We start from the raw sequence: 20,627 nt of genomic DNA, 5'->3' as shown, positions 1-20,627 counted from the left end.
AAAAATGACAAAAATGACAAAAATGACAAAAATGACAAAAATGACAAAAATGACAAAAATGACAAAAATGACAAAAATGACAAAAATGACAAAAATGACAAAAATGACAAAAATGACAAAAATGACAAAAATGACAAAAATGACAAAAATGACAAAAATGACAAAAATGACAAAAATGACAAAAATGACAAAAATGACAAAAATGACAAAAATGACAAAAATGACAAAAATGACAAAAATGACAAAAATGACAAAAATGACAAAAATGACAAAAATGACAAAAATGACAAAAATGACAAAAATGACAAAAATGACAAAAATGACAAAAATGACAAAAATGACAAAAATGACAAAAATGACAAAAATGACAAAAATGACAAAAATGACAAAAATGACAAAAATGACAAAAATGACAAAAATGACAAAAATGACAAAAATGACAAAAATGACAAAAATGACAAAAATGACAAAAATGACAAAAATGACAAAAATGACAAAAATGACAAAAATGACAAAAATGACAAAAATGACAAAAATGACAAAAATGACAAAAATGACAAAAATGACAAAAATGACAAAAATGACAAAAATGACAAAAATGACAAAAATGACAAAAATGACAAAAATGACAAAAATGACAAAAATGACAAAAATGACAAAAATGACAAAAATGACAAAAATGACAAAAATGACAAAAATGACAAAAATGACAAAAATGACAAAAATGACAAAAATGACAAAAATGACAAAAATGACAAAAATGACAAAAATGACAAAAATGACAAAAATGACAAAAATGACAAAAATGACAAAAATGACAAAAATGACAAAAATGACAAAAATGACAAAAATGACAAAAATGACAAAAATGACAAAAATGACAAAAATGACAAAAATGACAAAAATGACAAAAATGACAAAAATGACAAAAATGACAAAAATGACAAAAATGACAAAAATGACAAAAATGACAAAAATGACAAAAATGACAAAAATGACAAAAATGACAAAAATGACAAAAATGACAAAAATGACAAAAATGACAAAAATGACAAAAATGACAAAAATGACAAAAATGACAAAAATGACAAAAATGACAAAAATGACAAAAATGACAAAAATGACAAAAATGACAAAAATGACAAAAATGACAAAAATGACAAAAATGACAAAAATGACAAAAATGACAAAAATGACAAAAATGACAAAAATGACAAAAATGACAAAAATGACAAAAATGACAAAAATGACAAAAATGACAAAAATGACAAAAATGACAAAAATGACAAAAATGACAAAAATGACAAAAATGACAAAAATGACAAAAATGACAAAAATGACAAAAATGACAAAAATGACAAAAATGACAAAAATGACAAAAATGACAAAAATGACAAAAATGACAAAAATGACAAAAATGACAAAAATGACAAAAATGACAAAAATGACAAAAATGACAAAAATGACAAAAATGACAAAAATGACAAAAATGACAAAAATGACAAAAATGACAAAAATGACAAAAATGACAAAAATGACAAAAATGACAAAAATGACAAAAATGACAAAAATGACAAAAATGACAAAAATGACAAAAATGACAAAAATGACAAAAATGACAAAAATGACAAAAATGACAAAAATGACAAAAATGACAAAAATGACAAAAATGACAAAAATGACAAAAATGACAAAAATGACAAAAATGACAAAAATGACAAAAATGACAAAAATGACAAAAATGACAAAAATGACAAAAATGACAAAAATGACAAAAATGACAAAAATGACAAAAATGACAAAAATGACAAAAATGACAAAAATGACAAAAATGACAAAAATGACAAAAATGACAAAAATGACAAAAATGACAAAAATGACAAAAATGACAAAAATGACAAAAATGACAAAAATGACAAAAATGACAAAAATGACAAAAATGACAAAAATGACAAAAATGACAAAAATGACAAAAATGACAAAAATGACAAAAATGACAAAAATGACAAAAATGACAAAAATGACAAAAATGACAAAAATGACAAAAATGACAAAAATGACAAAAATGACAAAAATGACAAAAATGACAAAAATGACAAAAATGACAAAAATGACAAAAATGACAAAAATGACAAAAATGACAAAAATGACAAAAATGACAAAAATGACAAAAATGACAAAAATGACAAAAATGACAAAAATGACAAAAATGACAAAAATGACAAAAATGACAAAAATGACAAAAATGACAAAAATGACAAAAATGACAAAAATGACAAAAATGACAAAAATGACAAAAATGACAAAAATGACAAAAATGACAAAAATGACAAAAATGACAAAAATGACAAAAATGACAAAAATGACAAAAATGACAAAAATGACAAAAATGACAAAAATGACAAAAATGACAAAAATGACAAAAATGACAAAAATGACAAAAATGACAAAAATGACAAAAATGACAAAAATGACAAAAATGACAAAAATGACAAAAATGACAAAAATGACAAAAATGACAAAAATGACAAAAATGACAAAAATGACAAAAATGACAAAAATGACAAAAATGACAAAAATGACAAAAATGACAAAAATGACAAAAATGACAAAAATGACAAAAATGACAAAAATGACAAAAATGACAAAAATGACAAAAATGACAAAAATGACAAAAATGACAAAAATGACAAAAATGACAAAAATGACAAAAATGACAAAAATGACAAAAATGACAAAAATGACAAAAATGACAAAAATGACAAAAATGACAAAAATGACAAAAATGACAAAAATGACAAAAATGACAAAAATGACAAAAATGACAAAAATGACAAAAATGACAAAAATGACAAAAATGACAAAAATGACAAAAATGACAAAAATGACAAAAATGACAAAAATGACAAAAATGACAAAAATGACAAAAATGACAAAAATGACAAAAATGACAAAAATGACAAAAATGACAAAAATGACAAAAATGACAAAAATGACAAAAATGACAAAAATGACAAAAATGACAAAAATGACAAAAATGACAAAAATGACAAAAATGACAAAAATGACAAAAATGACAAAAATGACAAAAATGACAAAAATGACAAAAATGACAAAAATGACAAAAATGACAAAAATGACAAAAATGACAAAAATGACAAAAATGACAAAAATGACAAAAATGACAAAAATGACAAAAATGACAAAAATGACAAAAATGACAAAAATGACAAAAATGACAAAAATGACAAAAATGACAAAAATGACAAAAATGACAAAAATGACAAAAATGACAAAAATGACAAAAATGACAAAAATGACAAAAATGACAAAAATGACAAAAATGACAAAAATGACAAAAATGACAAAAATGACAAAAATGACAAAAATGACAAAAATGACAAAAATGACAAAAATGACAAAAATGACAAAAATGACAAAAATGACAAAAATGACAAAAATGACAAAAATGACAAAAATGACAAAAATGACAAAAATGACAAAAATGACAAAAATGACAAAAATGACAAAAATGACAAAAATGACAAAAATGACAAAAATGACAAAAATGACAAAAATGACAAAAATGACAAAAATGACAAAAATGACAAAAATGACAAAAATGACAAAAATGACAAAAATGACAAAAATGACAAAAATGACAAAAATGACAAAAATGACAAAAATGACAAAAATGACAAAAATGACAAAAATGACAAAAATGACAAAAATGACAAAAATGACAAAAATGACAAAAATGACAAAAATGACAAAAATGACAAAAATGACAAAAATGACAAAAATGACAAAAATGACAAAAATGACAAAAATGACAAAAATGACAAAAATGACAAAAATGACAAAAATGACAAAAATGACAAAAATGACAAAAATGACAAAAATGACAAAAATGACAAAAATGACAAAAATGACAAAAATGACAAAAATGACAAAAATGACAAAAATGACAAAAATGACAAAAATGACAAAAATGACAAAAATGACAAAAATGACAAAAATGACAAAAATGACAAAAATGACAAAAATGACAAAAATGACAAAAATGACAAAAATGACAAAAATGACAAAAATGACAAAAATGACAAAAATGACAAAAATGACAAAAATGACAAAAATGACAAAAATGACAAAAATGACAAAAATGACAAAAATGACAAAAATGACAAAAATGACAAAAATGACAAAAATGACAAAAATGACAAAAATGACAAAAATGACAAAAATGACAAAAATGACAAAAATGACAAAAATGACAAAAATGACCAAAATGACAAAAATGACCAAAATTCCAAAAAAATTACAAAAATTACAAAAATAATAAAAAATGACAAAAATGACAAAAATAAAAAAAATTACAAAAATGACAAAAATTACAAAAATTACAAAAAAAAATACAAAAATTACAAAAATTACAAAAATTATAAAAATTACAAAAATTACTAAAATTACAAAAATTACAATAATAACAAAAATAACAAATTTACATTATAAAAAAATTACAAAAATTAGAAAAATTGCAAAAATTACAAAAATTACAAAAATTACAAAAATTACAAACATTACAAAAATTACAAAAATTACAAAAATTACAAAAATTACAAAAATGACAAAAATTACAAAAATTACAAAAATTACAAAAATTACAAAAATAACAAAAATTACAAAAATTACAAAAATTACAAAAATGACAAAAATAACAAAAATTACAAAAATTACAAAAATAATAAAAATTACAAAAATTACAAAAATTACAAAAATTACAAAAATTACAAAAATTACAAAAATTACAAAAATTACAAAAATTACAAAAATTACTAAAATTACAAAAATTACAAAAATTAAAAAAATTACAAACATTACAAAAATTACAAAAATTAACAAAAATTACAAAAATTATAAAAATTACAAAAATTACAAAATTTCAGTAATTACAAAAATAACAAAAATGACAAAAATTACAAAAATTAAAAAAATTACAAAAATTACAAAAATGACAAAAATGACAAAACTTACAAAAATTACAAAAATGACCAAAATGACAAAAATGACAAAAACGACAAAAATGACAAAAATTACAAAAATAACAAAAATTACAAAAATTACAAAAATGACAAAAAATACAAAAATGTTTAAAATTACAAAAATTACAAAAATGACAAAAACCACAAAAATTACAAAAATTACAAAAATTACAAAAATTACAGAATTATAAAAATGACAAAAATTACAAAAGTTACAAAAATTACAAAAATGACAAAAATTACAAAAATACAAAAATTTGCAAAAATGACCAAAATTACAAAAATGACAAAAACGACAAAAATGACAAAATTACAAAAATGAGAAAAATGACAAAAATTACAAAAATAACAAAAATTACAAAAATTACAAAAATGACAAAAAATATAAAAATGTTTAAAATTACAAAAATTACAAAAATGACAAAAACCACAAAAATTAGAAAAAATTTCAAAAATTACAAAAATTGCATAATTTCAAAAATGACAAAAATTACAAAAATTACAAAAATGACAAATTTACAAAAATTACAAAAGTTACAAAAAATTCAAAAATTACAAAAATTTTTAAAAACAGAAATTACATAAATTACAAAAATACAAAAAAAACTTCTAAATCACCAAAATTACCAAAATCATTCGAATCATAAATATTAAAACCGGGTTATCTGGCAGGTCTTTTTAGCATATTTAATTTGAACTTACAGTATTCTTTATGTAAGCTTTCTATTTCTTAGAATAACTCATTCTTATCTGAAATTAAAAAATCTAGACTTATCAATCTATTGATAAAATTGAAATATTTTAACCTCAGTAAAAATCAATGCAATTAACAAAAGTAAAAGTAATACATACATTTAAATTTTGCGGTTTAAATCTGATTCATGCAAACATGCAAAAGATTCTAGCTTTAAATTTGGCACTTGAAAAAACTGCTATGTAATGTTGAACAATACGCCAAAAACATATGGAAAACCAAGCAATTGCTTTAATCATCAAGTACTTTTTATTGAAAATCAATTGCTGTGGATGTTTTATTAAAATAAAAATCAGGGTTTTTCATAAGACTAACTTGTAAAATAATTCAAACTGTACTTAATTTTTGTAATTTTTAGCAGAATTTCGCAAACGATCTGATTTTGGTTAAAATTGTATAAAATTAATTTTGAAATAAATTTACACAAATGACAATTTGTTTATAATTTACATCGAGAAATGGTAGTTAGTCAGACACAGCCTTATTCTCATGGCTAAGGAAAATTCTGTTGCCTCAAAATGCGCTCTTTAAAATGTCTATTTTTGCTTTGTCACCTAATTGAGATAACTCGATGACAAAATGTATACTTATGCTTTTCAAAAACAATAAATATTCGTTCAAAAGAAAGATTTTAAAAAGACTTCAACAGTTTGACAACGAACCCGATTTTCAAAATTGAGGTCTCCGTGCCTTTATCTGACTAGTGTCCATGCTCTAACAAATTATCTTTTTGAAATCAAATCCGGAATCAAAAACAAAAATTTAACAAAAACACGAAAAATATAATAAATTTGTTTTTTTCTTCTCAAATGAAAAAAACTTTCCCCATTAAAATTATGCGAAAAAACGCGAACAAACTGTTACTTCATAACGGCGATCTACGATCCACGGAATCAACAAGAGCAACCTGAGTCAGAAAAGAAAAACGCAAAATTGAAAGAAGAAAACTGACAAAATCAAAACAAAAGCTTCGCACACAAACACGAAACCTAACTGCGCAACCGATAAATAAAACGGGCCCATGAAATAAAAACATGGCGTGGAGTAGCGAAAAAAAAAGTCGAGCTATAAGGAAGTCACAACTTCACTTTCGCTTTCCGCAAGAAACAGTCAAAAACAACACGAGATCATCTTCACTTATGTGTTGGTGTTAGTAAATAGTGGAAAATATCGGTGAAGAAGAGACTTCGGGTGGAAGAGAAAAAGTCAGTGAGAGAGTGGGTGGAGGAAAACCAAACAAGGTGGGGAAGTGGGGTTCGATTATGTTAGTAATGTTATGTTGGAACTTCCCTACTGCCCCTCCTAACTCGCTCACTCACTTTCCGTTACGATCGTTTTTTTTTTCTCGGCTTTTATTTACATTTTGCTTTCTGCTCATCCGTTAAGGGAGAGAAATATTAACATCGATCAGAAAAAAACGAACTCACTTAACTGTGTTAGTCGGGTTGGCTTTGGGCATAGATTGGCTGAAGTAACAACATTTAGGAAGCTCATGTGACCGCCAAAGAAAAAACTTCACTTTAAAGTTTTTCCTAATGAACCAGGCTTTTTTTCTATTTTTCAACTCTGAGCTTGACTTATTGGAATGACGTCTGAAATGACTGGATTTAATCACAAATAATAAGGTCATAGCAACAAAAATTATTTTTTAAATAAAAAATCCGAAATGTTGGATCATATTTTATATATAAATCAGGAAATAAAGTAGTTTTTGGCAGTTGTTTCATTGAACAAGAATTTATTAGGTTATTCGAGGAGGTTGCATTCCTTTCTTTTCCATACGATGTGGTTTTTTTTAAACTTTTTTGCGCATCAACAGGGCTGAAACTTTTTGCGCTGTCTTCGGTCAAGATTTAAGAGCGTTGCTCTTATGGAACTGCCTTTCATTTTTACCAACAACTTTTTTGAAGTTTACGGTTTTAAACTGAAACAAATTTTTGAATAATCTCTTCCTAAAATAAGGGCTGCTGCTTAAAAACCATTCATCAAAACTGCCGAAACCGTTGTTGCTAACCAGTGCTGCCAGCTTCCAACTAAAAAGTTTGCGAGCAATCATCACCCGTGTATTTGTTTGTGTGTTACTCTAAGAAATGTGTGACCGTTTGATTCTTAACCGTCTGTTTTTTTGCCCAAAAGCCCAATCTGTCCCACGATTATCGTCAAACAAATCTATAATTAATAGTAGTCTTTCTATTTTCAGGAAAATCAAGCAATAACAAAGACATCTGCGGCGACGACAAACACAAAGAAGATGGCGACCCGTGGAACGTGGAAGCCCAGGCCGCCTTCTTGGGGCCGAACCTGTGGGACAAAACCCTGCCCTACGACTCTGATCTCAAAGTGCACCAGGTGAGTTTTAGCGAATTTTTATATTTTTCTTTTTTTTGGTTGTGGTGGCCCAAAATTATCCATATTAATTCATCTATATTCAATTATTTTGACTGTCGACTCTAAACTCTTGACTTTTGACTCTTGACTCTTGGCTCTTGACTCTTGACTCTTGACTCTTGACTCTTGACTCTTGACTCTTGACTCTTGACTCTTGACTCTTGACTCTTGACTCTTGCCTCTTGACTCTTGACTCTTGACTCAAGACATTTTAGATATTTTCACAATTTTGACATTTTTGACGTTTCTTACATTTTTGACATTTTTGTCATTTTTGTCATTTTTGACATTTTTGACATTTTTGACATTTTTGACATTTTTGACATTTTTGAAATTTTTGACATTTTTGACATTTTTGACATTTTTGACATTTTTGACATTTTTGACATTTTTGACATTTTTGACATTTTTGACATTTTTGACATTTTTGACATTTTTGACATTTTTGACATTTTTGACATTTTTGACATTTTTGACATTTTTGACATTTTTGACATTTTTGACATTTTTGACATTTTTGACATTTTTGACATTTTTGACATTTTTGACATTTTTGACATTTTTGACATTTTTGACATTTTTGACATTTTTGACATTTTTGACATTTTTGACATTTTTGACATTTTTGACATTTTTGACATTTTTGACATTTTTGACATTTTTGACATTTTTGACATTTTTGACATTTTTGACATTTTTGACATTTTTGACATTTTTGACATTTTTGACATTTTTGACATTTTTGACATTTTTGACATTTTTGACATTTTTGACATTTTTGACATTTTTGACATTTTTGACATTTTTGACAGTTTTAACAGTTTTGACATTTTTGACATTTTTGACATTTTTGACATTTTTGACATTTTTGACATTTTTGACATTTTTGACATTTTTGACATTTTTGACATTTTTGACATTTTTGAGATTTTTGAGATTTTTGAGATTTTTGACATTTTTGACATTTTTGACATTTTTGACATTTTTGACATTTTTGACATTTTTGACATTTTTGACATTTTTGTCATTTTTGACATTTTTGACATTTTTGACATTTTTGACATTTTTGACATTTTTGACATTTTTGACATTTTTGACATTTTTGACATTTTTGACATATTTGACATTTTTGACATTTTTGACATTTTTGACATTTTTGACATTTTTGACATTTTTGACATTTTTGACATTTTTGACATTTTTGACATTTTTGACATTTTTGACATTTTTGACATTTTTGACATTTTTGACATTTTTGACATTTTTGACATTTTTGACATTTTTGACATTTTTGACATTTTTGACATTTTTGACATTTTTGACATTTTTGACATTTTTGACATTTTTGACATTTTTGACATTTTTGACATTTTTGACATTTTTGACATTTTTGACATTTTTGACATTTTTGACATTTTTGACATTTTTGACATTTTTGACGTTTTTGACATTTTTGTCATTTTTGACATTTTTGACATTTTTGACATTTTTGAAATTTTTACATTTTTGACATTTTTGACATTTTTGACATTGTTGACATTTTTGACATTTTTGACATTTTTGACATTTTTGACATTTTTGACATTTTTGACATTTTTGACATTTTTGACATTTTTGACATTTTTGACATTTTTGACATTTTTGACATTTTTGACATTTTTGACATTTTTGACATTTTTGACATTTTTGACATTTTTACCATTTTTGACTTTTTTGACATTTTTGACATTTTTGAGAATTTCGCAAATCGATATATTTTCGACTTTTTTACATTTTTAAACCTTCGAATTGACTTCTTAGACTTTTTCAAATGTTTTGACTTTAACTCGACTTTTTCGACTTCTAGCACTTATCAACTCAATATCTTCAAGACTTTTTCGACTCTTTCAATTGAATCCACGACTTTTCTGTATTTTTAAACTTTTTAGAACTGTTCGCAACTTTTCAACATTTTCAAATTTCGATTGTATTCAACTTTTTTAACTTTTTAGATTTTTGAGGTTTTTGGCTATTCTAAAATTTTGACATATTCAACTTTTTCGATTTAACTTTCTCAACGTTTTTGTTTTTTGCTACTTTTCGACTTTCTTGAAATTTTGGACTTTATCGACTTTTTCGAATTCTCCAACTTCTTTGACTTTTCCGACTTTTTTGACATTTTCGACTTTCTCGAATTTTCAACTATTCAACTTTTTTTATTTCTTCGCCTTTTTCAACTTTTTCGACTTTTTTTACTTTTCAGCCTTTTCGACTTTATCGGTTTCGAGTTTTTCAACTTTCTTGATTATTTCGGCTTTTTCAATATTTCGACTGTTTCGACTTTTTCTACTGTTTCGACATTTTCGACATTTTTGACTATTTCAACTTCCGATTTATTCAACTTTTTCAACCTTTTCGACTATTTCGACTTTTCCAACTTTTTTCAACTTTTTCTACTGTTTCGACTATTACAAATTTTTCAATTTTTTCGATTTTTTCGATTTTTTCGACTTTTCCGACTATTTTTGCTTTCTCGACTTTTTCGACTTTTTCTTCTTTTTCGACTTTTTCGACTTTTTCGACTTTTTTTCAACATTTTCGACTTTTTCGCCTTTTGCAAATATTCCGACTTTTCAATTTTTTTCCTATCCATTTTTTTTTAACCCTTTCTTCTTATTCGACTTTTTCAACTTTTCATCTTTTTGATTTCAACTTTTTCCCACTTTATCTGTGACTTTTCAATGATTTCGACTTTTGAAATTTCAATGACTATTTCGACTATTTCAACTTTTTTGAGTTTTTCCACATTTTTTTAAATTTTTGACTGTTGAAACTCTATCAATTTTTTGGAATTTTGATAAATTTTTAATTTTTTCAGCTTCCTCGACTTTTACGACTTAAACAACTTTTTTAACCTGTGTGTTTAATTTTTTTCCGAATTTTTCGAATTTTTTTATTGATTCTTTTTTTTAAATAATTCGACTCTTCGAATTTTTAGATTGATTCGGTTTTTTCTACTTTCTTGACTTTTCAATTTTTTTATTTTATTCCCAAATTTTTCAGCAATTTCATCTGTTCGACGTTTTTGTTTTTATCCAAGACCTTCTCGATTTTTGGGACTTGTTAATTTTTCGTCTCCTTCGAATTTATCGAACAGTTTGACTTTTTTTATTTTTATCACTTGTTGACTTGTTGACTTATTGACTTTTTCTGACTGTTTTGATTTTTGAACCCTTCAACATTTTTCCCTTTTCTGAATTCTTGTATATGTTCCACTTTTCCGATTTTTGCGAGTATTTTGGTTTTTTTTTTTTATTATTTCATATTTTTTTGAACTTTTTCTTCTTTTTTCTTCAACTACTTATGTTGACATTTTAAATATTTTTTTTTGTAATTTCCCGACTTTTAACTTATTGGACTTTTTTATTTTTTCTCTTTCTTTTACTTTTTCCATTTTTGTGACTTTTAACTTTTGATTCTCTCGACTCTTTCAACTGTTTCGGTTCGGTAAATTTCTTTCTACACTTTTGATCTAAAGGATAGTTTCAAAATTTGTAAATGAATTTTCTCAAAAGATAGACATTTTTCACTTTTGAGAATTTGAGACATTTCAAACTTTTATTGTGTTATTTTAAAGAATTGAAGACATTTGAGACTTAAAGACTTTGGATATTTTTAATTCAATGGATTTTTTTTTTTTTGATTTATTAAATACTGTTCCAGACTTTTGAGTCTTTTTGGACTTTAAAAACTTTAAGACTTTTAGACTTTTCTAATTTTCAAGCTTTTTAAAACTTTATTGATTTTCAAGATATCCGAAGCTTTTGGCCCTTTTGAAACATTTGAGACTTTAGAGTCTCACAAGACATATGAGATTTTTGTTTCTTTTAAGATTTTTGAGACATTTCAATCGTACAGATTTTTTAGACTTTTCAGCTTTCCGATTTTTCGTACTTCTCAAACTTTTTTAGACTTTTTAGTCAATACAGACTTTTCAGACTTCTCAAACATTTTTTCTGAATTTTTAGGATTTTTTAATCATTCGAGACTTGCATAACTAATAAGAATTATGAGGCTTTTGAGTTTTCTGGGGCTTTTGAGACTTTATCGGTCATTTTAAAATACTTGAGAAAAATTTTTGCGATTCTGAAGACGTTTGAGTCTGTTGAGAATTTTGTTTTTAAATTTTCAGTCTTTAAAAACCTTCAAAAGTTTTAAGATCCTTGATACTTTTGGGAATTTTGGGACTTTTGGGACTTTAAGGACTTTTAAAACTTTCAAGACTTTCGAAACTTTTGAGACTTTTGTGACTTTTGTCACTTTTGAGACTTTTAAGACTTATAAGACGTTTGAAACTTTTGAGACTTTGAGACTTTTGAGACTCTGGAGTTTTATAAAACTATCAAAACTTTCAAAACTTTTGATACTTTCGAGACTTCTGAGACCTTTGAGACTTTTCAGACTTTTGAGACTTTTTAGATTTTTTATTCTTTTGAGACTTTTTAGACTTTTCATGCTTTTGAAACTTTTGAGACTTTTGAGACTTTTTAGACTTTTGAGACTTTTGAGACTTTTAAGAATTTGGAGACATTTGAGACTTTTGAAACTTTTGAGAATTTTGAGACTTTTCAGACCTTCGAGACTTTTGAGATTTTTTATTCTTTTGAGACTTTTTAGACTTTTGATGCTTTTGAAACTTTTGAGACTTTTGAGACTTTTGAGACTTTTGAGACTTTTGAGACTTTTGAGACTTTTGAGACTTTTGAGACTTTTAAGACTTTTGAGAATTTTGAGATTTTTGAGAACCTTTCGTGACTTTGGTACTCTTGATATTTTTGGGACTTTTGAGAACTTGAAGACTTTTAAGAATTTGGGGTTTTTGAAGTTTTTGAGACTTTTGAAACATTTGAGACTTTAGAGCCTCTCGAGACATATGTGACTTTTGTGTCTTTCTAGATTTTTGAGACATTTTGTTCAGATGTTTAAGACTTTTCAGATTTCCGATTTTTCGTACTACCCAGACTTTTTAGTCAATTCACCCTTTTCAGACTTCTCAAACAATTATCTGAATTTTGGGTATTTTTGAATCATTTGAGACTTGCAAAACTTTTAAGAACTATGAGGCTTTTGAGTTTTCTGGGGCTTTTGAGACTTTATCAGTAATTTTAAAAAACTTTAGAAAATGTTTTGAGATTCTGTAGACGTTTGAGTCTGTTGAGAGTTTTTTTTAATTTTTAGTCTTTATAAACCTTTGAGAGTTTTTAGACCTTTGATACTTTTGGGACTTTTGGAACTTCTGGGACTTTTGAAACTTTTTAGACTTAAAACTTTCAAATCTTTTCAAACTTTCGAGACGTCTAAAAGTCTTTAAGACTTTTGAGACCTTTGAGCCTTTTGACACTTTTGAGACCTTTGAGACTTTTGAGACCTTTGAGATTTTTGCGACTTTTGAGACTTTTGAGACTTTTGAGACTTTTGAGACTTTCGAGACTTTTGAGACTTTTTAATCTTTTGAGACATTTCAGACTTTTGAGAATTTTAAGACTTTTGAGACTTTTGAAACTTTCTAGACTTTTGAAAGTTTGGAGACTTTTGAGACTTTTGAGACTTTTGAGACTTTTAAGACTTTTGAGACTTTCGAGACTTTTGAGACTTTTGAGACTTTTCAGACTTTTGAGACTTTTGAGACTTTTGAGACTTTTGAGACTTTTGAGACTTTTGAGACTTTTGAGACTTTTGAGACTTTTGAGACTTTTGAGACTTTTGAGACTTTTGAGACTTTTGAGACTTTTGAGACTTTTGGGACTTTTGAGACTTTTGAGACTTTTTAGTCCTTTGAGACTTTTAAGACTTTTGACACTTTTGACATTTTCGACATTTTTGACACTTTTGAAAATTTTGAGACTATTGAGAATATCAAGGCGTTTGAGACATTTCTTTTGAGACTTTGGATACTCTGAAACTTTATAATGTTATATTGAAATATTAAAAATTCATATTTGAGACCGAAAATTCAAAATTTACTATCTTGCTCGAATCGAAGAGAAAGGCATCTGGTATGGAATCAAGCTCGTTAAGGGTTGTCTTTTTTCTTCACCGTCCACATTTCGAGCCCTTTCGTTCTGACTCTCACGTATCGAAACCTGTTTTAATGACACTTACTACGTGAAAGGCAATGATAAACAATCACGACCATCCTCAACATTATTCGTCGTGGTCAATTTCCGATTCAAGTGCCCCCTTTAGAAGGTACATGATCGAAACAAAAATAACAAAAAAAAAATTTCGGCAACGCACTGAATAATCATTTTTTTCCTGGCCGCCTGTTTTAATTTCAATTTTCGTCGGCCAGCGGCGGTCAAAAGTAAAAGTTCCTGCGCTTGAGTGATGGAAAATAGCATATTCCATTCCGTTTGTCTGTCTGGCTTGAAGTTTTTTTTTTCGTTTCCTTAACCAGTTCCTCTTTTTTCGTTATTTTGACTGTTCCGGGAAAGACTGAAGCTTTATCGAGCCGTCGTCGTCGCTCAAAGATCGATGATTGATCAGTTTTGAGTTGATTATAATTTCATCATAAATTACAGCGTACCGGAGCTTTGATCAAAGTGGTGCTTGTTTTTTTCGTTTGCCTTTCAATCAAACTTTTTATGATCAAATGTTTGATGAACGAAGGAAGAAAAAGGGGGTTGCAAGGGGCTAGATAAACGCCATTTGTTCCGTTCGATTGAATTCGGATGCTGCACGAATTATTGAGATCGAAACAGAAAATCAAAGCACTGGACCCGGGAGATCTTCTTCCTCCGTCTCGATGAATGGATTGAAACGATCAACAATTGAATGATTTGATTTTTTTTTGCGGCACCTCCCAAAACGCTGCCGAGAAGAGCTCGTAACGGAAGATGAATATGAATTTAAATTGAAAGTGAATCGAAGCTAAATTATCCGGACGGATCTCTGCAGGTTAAATCAATACTACTGGCTAGACTAGGCAGAGCATTTGTGCTGCGAGGTCGTTGAACCTTTCAATTCGATGACTTTTGAGTATCGGGACGGATTGGATGATTGAAAATTGCTACCCGATGCTGAACTGTTAAGCTAAAGGTTGAATTTGAGTCTTAAGAGAGAGGAGAAGCCACGAACCTCAACTTGACTGTTGAACTTTACACTGCTGATGCGAAGATCAAACTTTCTTTGATATACTCTATCCGAGAAGGTGTTAAAATATCAAAACAGCTGAATTGATTATTAATCAGTAAACCTAAAAAAACATTAATTGAAGTACTAGGTATGTATATTCTGTAAGCCTTTCTCTTTAAGATAAGGTGCTGGTTCAACCAAAATGAAAAAAAAAAATTAATAAAAATGCTGCAATTTTGAGGCGGAAGTACAAGCAGGAAAATTATCACACATAAAGTACATTATTCAGATAAAAAGTCACTTCTTATTGAAATGATTAAAAACAATCTATAATCGAATGACAATAAACATTAAAAAATCATCAACAATATTTTGATGATTTATAAAGGTACTATTATCTGATTTTGGCTCCTTTAAACCAAGTGTATGAGCCGTTTTAAATAAATACATTGTAAAAAAAGGGTACTATTATTAAAATGGTTCAAAAATAGGAAAATGATCCAAACTCTAATCCATGGGAATTAAAATCGTTCCCTGGCCCACCAGAAAACCCCATGCCAAATTTCAGGTTATTTGATGAACTCTAAGGACTCTTTCGAAAAGTCCCAAGTTCGTTTTACAACTTGACACCGTTTGTTAAAGCAAAATCCACTTTTAGGCTTTAACTTTTATTCATCCCAATTTTGTTTTCTTAAGTTTGAAAATTTTGTTTGAAGACCGTCAGATGATGATAGCTACAACGAAAAAATTGTAAATGGTTCTAGTGAGGTATATTCATTTCAAGAATAGAGTGTCCATCCCGGGATTTCCCGGTCGGAAATTCCCGGTAATTTGAAAAATTCGGAAATTCCCGATTCCCGGGAATCATAGTTTCGTTCCTGTGAATTCCCAAAATGTATGAAATTATTTCTCTGGAAAAGCCTAATAGCTTCCGGAATCATTCTTATTGTTCTTTTTTAAATGTAGCCCCACAAAACTCATTGAGAATATGCCGATTCCTGTTTCAGTTGACATTTTGCAGCAATTAGGAAATTTTTGCTATTTTTTTATGCAAATAGATAGGTTTGAAAAGAATATATGTATTTCCACACCGTTTTCATTGAACGAAAACCCACAACACTTCGAAAAACATATGAAAAATCGCGCATCAGATAGGCAGATTATGTTTTCTCGAAAGTAATATTTATGTACTTGTTTTCCTCTGGCTTTGAAAGCTAGATGAATTTTTAAAATAAAGAAAACATCACTTTTTTCATATGAACAGCAAATATGTGGAGTGTTCAGAAAAAACGAAAAAAGGTTGGAGTAATCAAACAAATAAAAACATATTTTTTTAATCAACCCCTAATTGCATGGATGAATTCTTCATTTGACTTATTCAGGTTATTTTATAGTTCGTTTGACTGTTTTTAATATATCATTGTTGAAAACAGTTTAATTTATTTGATTAAAGATATGTTAGAAAACATTATGAAGAGTACATTTTGAACAAATTATGGGCTTGTATGCACGAAAAGTTCGGTAAGCTGTATATTTGTATGGTAGTGCATATATTTAGAACATGTCCTATATTTTTATAGCAATATCTTATCCAAGGTCTTTCGATACACTAGGTTCTCCGACTTTCTCAGTAAGTAAGCGAGGAGTGAGCGGGGCTCTCAATGAGTTTGTTTATTTTTTGCTCAGCTTTTCTGTGGTTTGTTGGTAAACAAACTTCATGAGTTTCGCATAGTTGCATAGCCTACATAGCCAAAATGGCTGAATCGGGAATTCGATATTCGGTAACACCTCCTGTATATATACACACCTTGATCTTAGAAGTAGACTGGGAAGCCAGTATTGACAATTAAAATTTTTCAAAATGTCAAAAAATTAATAGTGATTTGACAAGCACAGAGGAAGTTGATCTGCAAGTGAGAATCATTAATCATTTTGAAATAACTTTGAAACCATTTCATTAGTGGCTGAACTTCCAAGAAAGTTTGTTTTGTTCAACTTTACTGTGTGAAATTATTCAAAGTAAATCTGTAAATGAGACATTAGTTCATCAACATTTAGGTAGAGATAAATGTAAAGGCAAAACATCACAGAAAAAAATAAATTGCTAACTTTACATGGAATAATTTGTAAAGCTGTATTGTTTTTTTTTTTGCAAATAAAGGAGTGTAAAATTGTGGTCCAACTTTTTTTTAATGAAAACAATGCTTGTTTACAAGAATGATTTTTTGCTGTGTATGCAGTTTTCGAAAAATGGATTATTGAGAGGGCATTAGTAAACCTACAGGTAAGAGAAGCGACAACTGATCCCTCTTAAAAAAAATAACTGGCCACATCGCCTAATGCTTGGACAAAAAAAAATCCTCAGCACTATTTCCAGGCTCAATTTTCAAGCTCTAAAAAAATAAATCTAACAAAACAGCATAGAATTTGATGCCCGGTGATTCACGATAAACGGTATGAATGACTTTAATTATTCTAACAATTAGATAATTTTCTAACATAAACCACCAGAGCAGTGAAAATTGCTCCTGATCATATGGCGAGCTTTAAAATTATTTGCTTTAACTACAACAGCAACCACAATTCTTTGCTTGGATGAGTTTTCAGTAAGAGCAAGTTTACTGGTGTTGGGAAAAAGTGGAAGAAATTTTGTCACTATAAGCACATTTTAAAAATCTTGTCATGCAAAAACATTTTCAAGATCTGTTGCCTTCAAGTTTTTTAACAACACGTGTTTAAGTTTCAAATGCTGTGATGCAAAAATAGAAATATTTCTATCACATACGGCTGAAATAGAAACAGTGCTGTAAAAAAATAAAACGCCCAAAGATCTTGAAAACATTTTTTAATGGTAAAATTTTCATAAAGTCAAAATTTTTACCACTTCTCCCAACACCAGTGAACTTGCTCTTAGAAAGCTAAAAGCTCTTATCAATTGAAATCGATTTTGACAGTTTTTTCATATCGATATGAATTTTGTGTTTCAGATGTTGCTTCTCTTACATGTAGGTTCACTAGATGGCATATAGTTTTTTGTTTGCTGATAGAAAAATTTCAATTCATTGTGAGAAGTGTAAAGGATTCACCCGAAATATACCTTGGTTGACTTATAAGAATGGCAATGGTAACCTTCATTCGAAGAATATTTCAATCTCAACCTTCTAAATGAAATCTTTTATATTATTGTACGAATATTTATGAAAACTACAAAATTTCAAAGTGATTCATCATAAAGCAAGCGAATCAGAACAGAAAAAAACAGGTATATGTATTAGAGTGGTTCAATTTGGGGACATTTTTGAATTTCCCAAAACCTAGGGTCTTAAATGCCTTGTCCGTGGTTCAAAACTTATCCTTTATTTTTGGAGAATATGAAATCACATTTACATGATTCTTTTCCATCTTTTAGGTTTGTACGAAAAAGTTGCATATTTTGTTCTGAAAAATCAACACCACTTTTCTTTCTTCTGTGGAACGGAGTCCGCTTATGGGTTTTGTGCCAATTTTTTAATCTTATAAAAAAAATTTCCTGTTGGACAACTTTTTCTAGGAAAGAAACTACGTATCTCCAAAAAACTATAAGCTGTAGAATTGGGTTATGTTTTAAGGCATTGGAAAGCAATCAGTTCAACTGACATCACTGCTGGTGCTTTATGAGATATTGCATGGCTACTTACTTTTGTAAATCTAAAAATTTCTAAAAATTAAACTTTTTAAAATGAAAACAGAAATAAATCTAACCTGAATGCCAGAATGTCATTCATTATGTCAACTTTCCAATTCACTTTTCAAAAATTCTCTAGTGTGACTGGAATTGCTTTGGCAGTTGATTTATATAAAAAAAAGTACGATTTTTTCACCTCTTTCTTTCATTTTTTGTGAAAATGATCTAAAAAAATTTAAAAAAAATATTTCCATATATGCAACATAAAGCTTCTAGCTTCAACATTCGAACACTTAATAACTGACTTACAGCCTTTTTTCTGAAACATGTTTAAAAATAAATCTTCGACTTTGAAAAACCATGGAATTAATAATTGTAGCTAAATATTGTCTGAAAAAAGCATACTTGAGCTACGTTACACGTTTAAAAAAAATTATTTCATTTTTGTGCATTTTGAATTCCATATTTTCAACGTGGCTCAGTAGAACTAATTTCACATCGCCTATAGTTGCTACTTCGGAAATGACCGAGGCCATCAATTTTGAGCCAGGGTCAAAAGAAAGATACTTGGAAGAAGCAGTTCATTCTCAATGCACAAAACTGATGCTCTCTCGTTGGACATCAATAACGGCGCCGGCCGCGCCCTAGTAGTCAATAGACAGGTAGAAAAAAATATAATAAGATGAAACAAATCTATTTATGCTTTAGGACTGATGTCACATCTGCATTCTAGCATATAATTGGGTGTAAAATTCTCTTTCCCGCTTCTTTTATTTATGAATGGATTGAATCTTATATTTTTTGATATTTTTGAATAAAACAAATATTTGAGTATTCCAATTTTCTTTTTTATTCCCTGCATTAAGTATGAATGTCTTCATCTTTTTCGATTTTTGGATCTTAATTGGATTGAAGAAAGTTGCCCTACGCGATGATAAAATGCAATACAAATTTTTTTTTTCTTTGAAAACCAGCCAGTTTACTCGTCATTGCACCGAGTCTTTGGACTACAAACACAGTATGTTCATTTTGACATATTTAATTTCGTCGATTTGAGACCAAACTTAATTTTTTTTAAAGATAGGATCCATTATTCGATCTAAAAGGCGAATAATTCTTTGAAACAAAGGAAAACAAAAAAAACAAAGCTACATTTATTTGTTACCTTATTAGAAACTTGTCTTTGTCCTTCTACAATTTCCTTCAAAATAAAAGATTTGTTTCACTCCGTGGAGTTGTGTTATGCAATGATGACCATGAATGGAAGTATAGTTAATCTTTCTAGTTTCGAAACATTTCGTTCTGATGCCAATATAAGTAATTTGAATAAACAAACACGAATGAAAAAAGAAAAAAAAAACGAAAAATGTGCCACAAACTTGATTACCGCAAAACGTTTCAATTTGGAATATTTTCGAATATTTTCCATGGCTTTTAAAACGCCTGAAGCTTCAAGGCTTCTAGACAATTTCAGATGCATTTTTTTCCAGGAATTTACCATCAGGTGGTATTCTTCAATACTTTCAGATGCACTATGCTGTGCAAGAATTTTTCATTGAATTTCAATTTGATAACAATTTTGCAAGAAATAAAATGAAAAAATTACCATTTTTCATTTAATATCTCCTGCTAATAAGAAAAAATGAAACTTAAAAATGTCTTATTT

At 28.0% G+C, this 20,627-nt stretch overlaps 1 protein-coding gene across 7 annotated transcripts in view; it reads left to right on the top strand.

Moving 5' to 3' along the window:
• Positions 1 to 20,627, top strand: part of LOC129757841 (hepatic leukemia factor) — a 202,620-nt gene that overhangs the window by 162,642 nt on the left and 19,351 nt on the right. For 4 of the 7 annotated variants that reach the window (XM_055755169.1, XM_055755170.1, XM_055755171.1 and 1 more), the window contains one exon: positions 7,982 to 8,145. In XM_055755169.1, the coding sequence (XP_055611144.1) occupies positions 7,982 to 8,145 (164 nt within the window). The remainder of the gene's footprint in view (positions 1 to 7,981; positions 8,146 to 20,627) is intronic. The other 3 variants (XM_055755173.1, XM_055755174.1, XM_055755175.1) reach the window with 1 other exon arrangement.

This window comes from Uranotaenia lowii, chromosome 3 (genome assembly GCF_029784155.1).
Source record: "Uranotaenia lowii strain MFRU-FL chromosome 3, ASM2978415v1, whole genome shotgun sequence".
In the NCBI taxonomy this organism is placed as follows: domain Eukaryota; kingdom Metazoa; phylum Arthropoda; class Insecta; order Diptera; family Culicidae; genus Uranotaenia; species Uranotaenia lowii.
This window is presented reverse-complemented; position numbering and strand designations above follow the sequence as displayed.